Below are 2,199 nucleotides of genomic sequence, written 5' to 3'. Positions count from 1 at the left end.
GTCAACTTTTACTCAATACTATTTCAAAAACACTTCAGTTTGTTTTACAATGTTATAAAATTGAATAAGACGCCCCAAAATTAATAAAAGTAGAGATGTGTACTTGTCAAAGAGTGTTGTGAGGCATCAATCATGTTATTTTGGGGAATTAAAAAGAACACTGATATAGGAAAATGGGTCAATCTGACCCGAGGACAACATGAGGGGTAATAGGCTAATACTAATAGCGTGAAGTTAGTTCTGATGCTAACCTGGAAGGGTTTCTCCCCTGTGTGAACAAGTTGGTGACGTTTGAGTTTGGAGCTCTCGACGAACGCCTTGCCGCACTCGGCGCAGACGTGCACCCGGGGCCCGTGGGTGTGGAGATGCTTCCTCATGGCCGAGTTATCCCTGAACATCTTTGTGCAGCCCTGGGGGGCAAAAAAAAAAAAATGGTACAGCACAGAGATGACAAACCGCACAGACACACAAATAGTGAAGCAGACTTGTAATCTCTGCTAGTGTCCTGATGCTGTCTGCAGATACGCACGGCATACAAAAAAGCTCATATTTCTGATCTAGCTGTATGTATGGTGTCAATTTGATTACTATGTGTATATTTTAACCTGTGTTAATGGTTTTTTTGTATTGCTTCTTCCTGCCCTGGTCTAAGATCATCTCACCAAAGGACTACGGTTGAAAATTAGCCGACTGGCACATTTCCAGACATGTTGATTAATGTGTGCTGTCCTTTATGAAGAAAAATACAAATACAAACTCTGAAGTGGTGCACCAAAGAGGTTGTGTGTTTTCTTGTATATAAATGCCAAGTGTCCCCAGAATTTTGTTTGGTTTCCTTTAATTAAAATTGAAGCCTGCGAAGTGGAGCAGTATCTATTCTTCCCTGAAAACTTAATGTATGGATAACAGCTTCACACTGTAATGGCAGAGTGCTCATATAGCAAATAACCTCACATTAGCAGAGTTCAGATAAGGCTTGACTGTTCTTGTAACTCCGTGAAAATCAATACACTCGAGTGCTTTCTTCCCTTTTTAATAACCTTTACATAAATGTTCAATTACGCAGAAAGTAAAAATGTAAGACTATCAAACCGAGACCATTAAACAGGAGCAACAAACTATTTTAGCAAAGTAGCGGCATGGTTCATGTGGGGACAACGTCACTCACTTTATGAGGACACGCTATTGTCCGGGGAGCATCGTCCTCTTTGACTTTCCTGGGCTTCATCCTGGTTTAGAAAAAAAAGAAGACATGGTTTAGGGTTTAAACAAACAAAAACAGACATGTCGCAAAGCAAAAGCACCCGCGTTAACGTCTAGTCTGGTTGTGATGTTGATTTGATTTAGTTAATCAATAACCAGCGTCGATAGGAGGTCGTCTGTAACAGCGTAAACACCACCGCTAAAATCAAAGCACTCAGCAAGAAGATTCTGTGAAGTTATTATGGGGAGTAATTACATAATGCCCACTCACTATGGACATTCACTGATCTCACCATGAAATAAGCCTGTTTTAGCTGACATTTAATAGTATACATAAGCAAAATTCAAATAATAATAAAATCAAAATCTGTAGACAAAACATTTAATATGCATTCTTTTGGCCTGACTCAAGTGAAACAGAATATGTTATTATTGTATAGAGGGAGACAGCAATGTTTATTTCACGCTATATTTAACATTTGTGCATTCCTTTAAAGAATATTTTTTGAAATAATGCCTACATTTTTGACAAGACAGCTCCGACATGAAAAGGGAGAGAGAAGGGAAATGACATAGGACCCCCGGCACATGGACGTGCACCCCTTACCAAGTCACTAATCTTTTTTGCATATTTATCAGAGTTGTACACAGTTTGTATGCAGAGAAAACACACAAACTCACCTGGCAAACTCGGCCAGCTGTTTGGGGTCTGAGAGGTCGATGCCCGGGATACCACCAGGGGGCAGCTTCTTCCCTGTCATGTACTCGGAGTAGTCTGGTGGGGAGTTCTCCCCGACGATCTGCTCCTCCACCACTGACTCATGGTCAATGTCTTTATTGTCATCTAGGAACACATTACAGAGACTGAACCGATAACACATTGGTGTTTCCCTTGCAACAAGCCTGAGGGAGGGCAAAAACATCAGCAGGCCCTTAAGGTTATATCAGGAGTCACATTATTATTGTATAATTAATTTGGAATTACATCAATTTAAA

The 2,199-nt window shown here is 40.4% G+C and overlaps 1 protein-coding gene across 2 annotated transcripts in view; it reads right to left on the bottom strand.

Moving 5' to 3' along the window:
* yy1b (YY1 transcription factor b) overlaps positions 1–2,199 on the bottom strand; it is a 7,398-nt gene that overhangs the window by 3,545 nt on the left and 1,654 nt on the right. The window contains exons 2-4 of one of the 2 annotated variants that reach the window (XM_032543226.1): positions 1,885–2,047; positions 1,169–1,229; positions 252–410 (exon numbers count right to left, since the gene is read on the bottom strand). In XM_032543226.1, the coding sequence (XP_032399117.1) occupies positions 252–410; positions 1,169–1,229; positions 1,885–2,047 (383 nt within the window). The remainder of the gene's footprint in view (positions 1–251; positions 411–1,168; positions 1,230–1,884; positions 2,048–2,199) is intronic. The other variant, XM_032543227.1, reaches the window with a different exon arrangement.

Source organism: Etheostoma spectabile, chromosome 18, assembly GCF_008692095.1.
Source record: "Etheostoma spectabile isolate EspeVRDwgs_2016 chromosome 18, UIUC_Espe_1.0, whole genome shotgun sequence".
In the NCBI taxonomy this organism is placed as follows: domain Eukaryota; kingdom Metazoa; phylum Chordata; class Actinopteri; order Perciformes; family Percidae; genus Etheostoma; species Etheostoma spectabile.
This window is presented reverse-complemented; position numbering and strand designations above follow the sequence as displayed.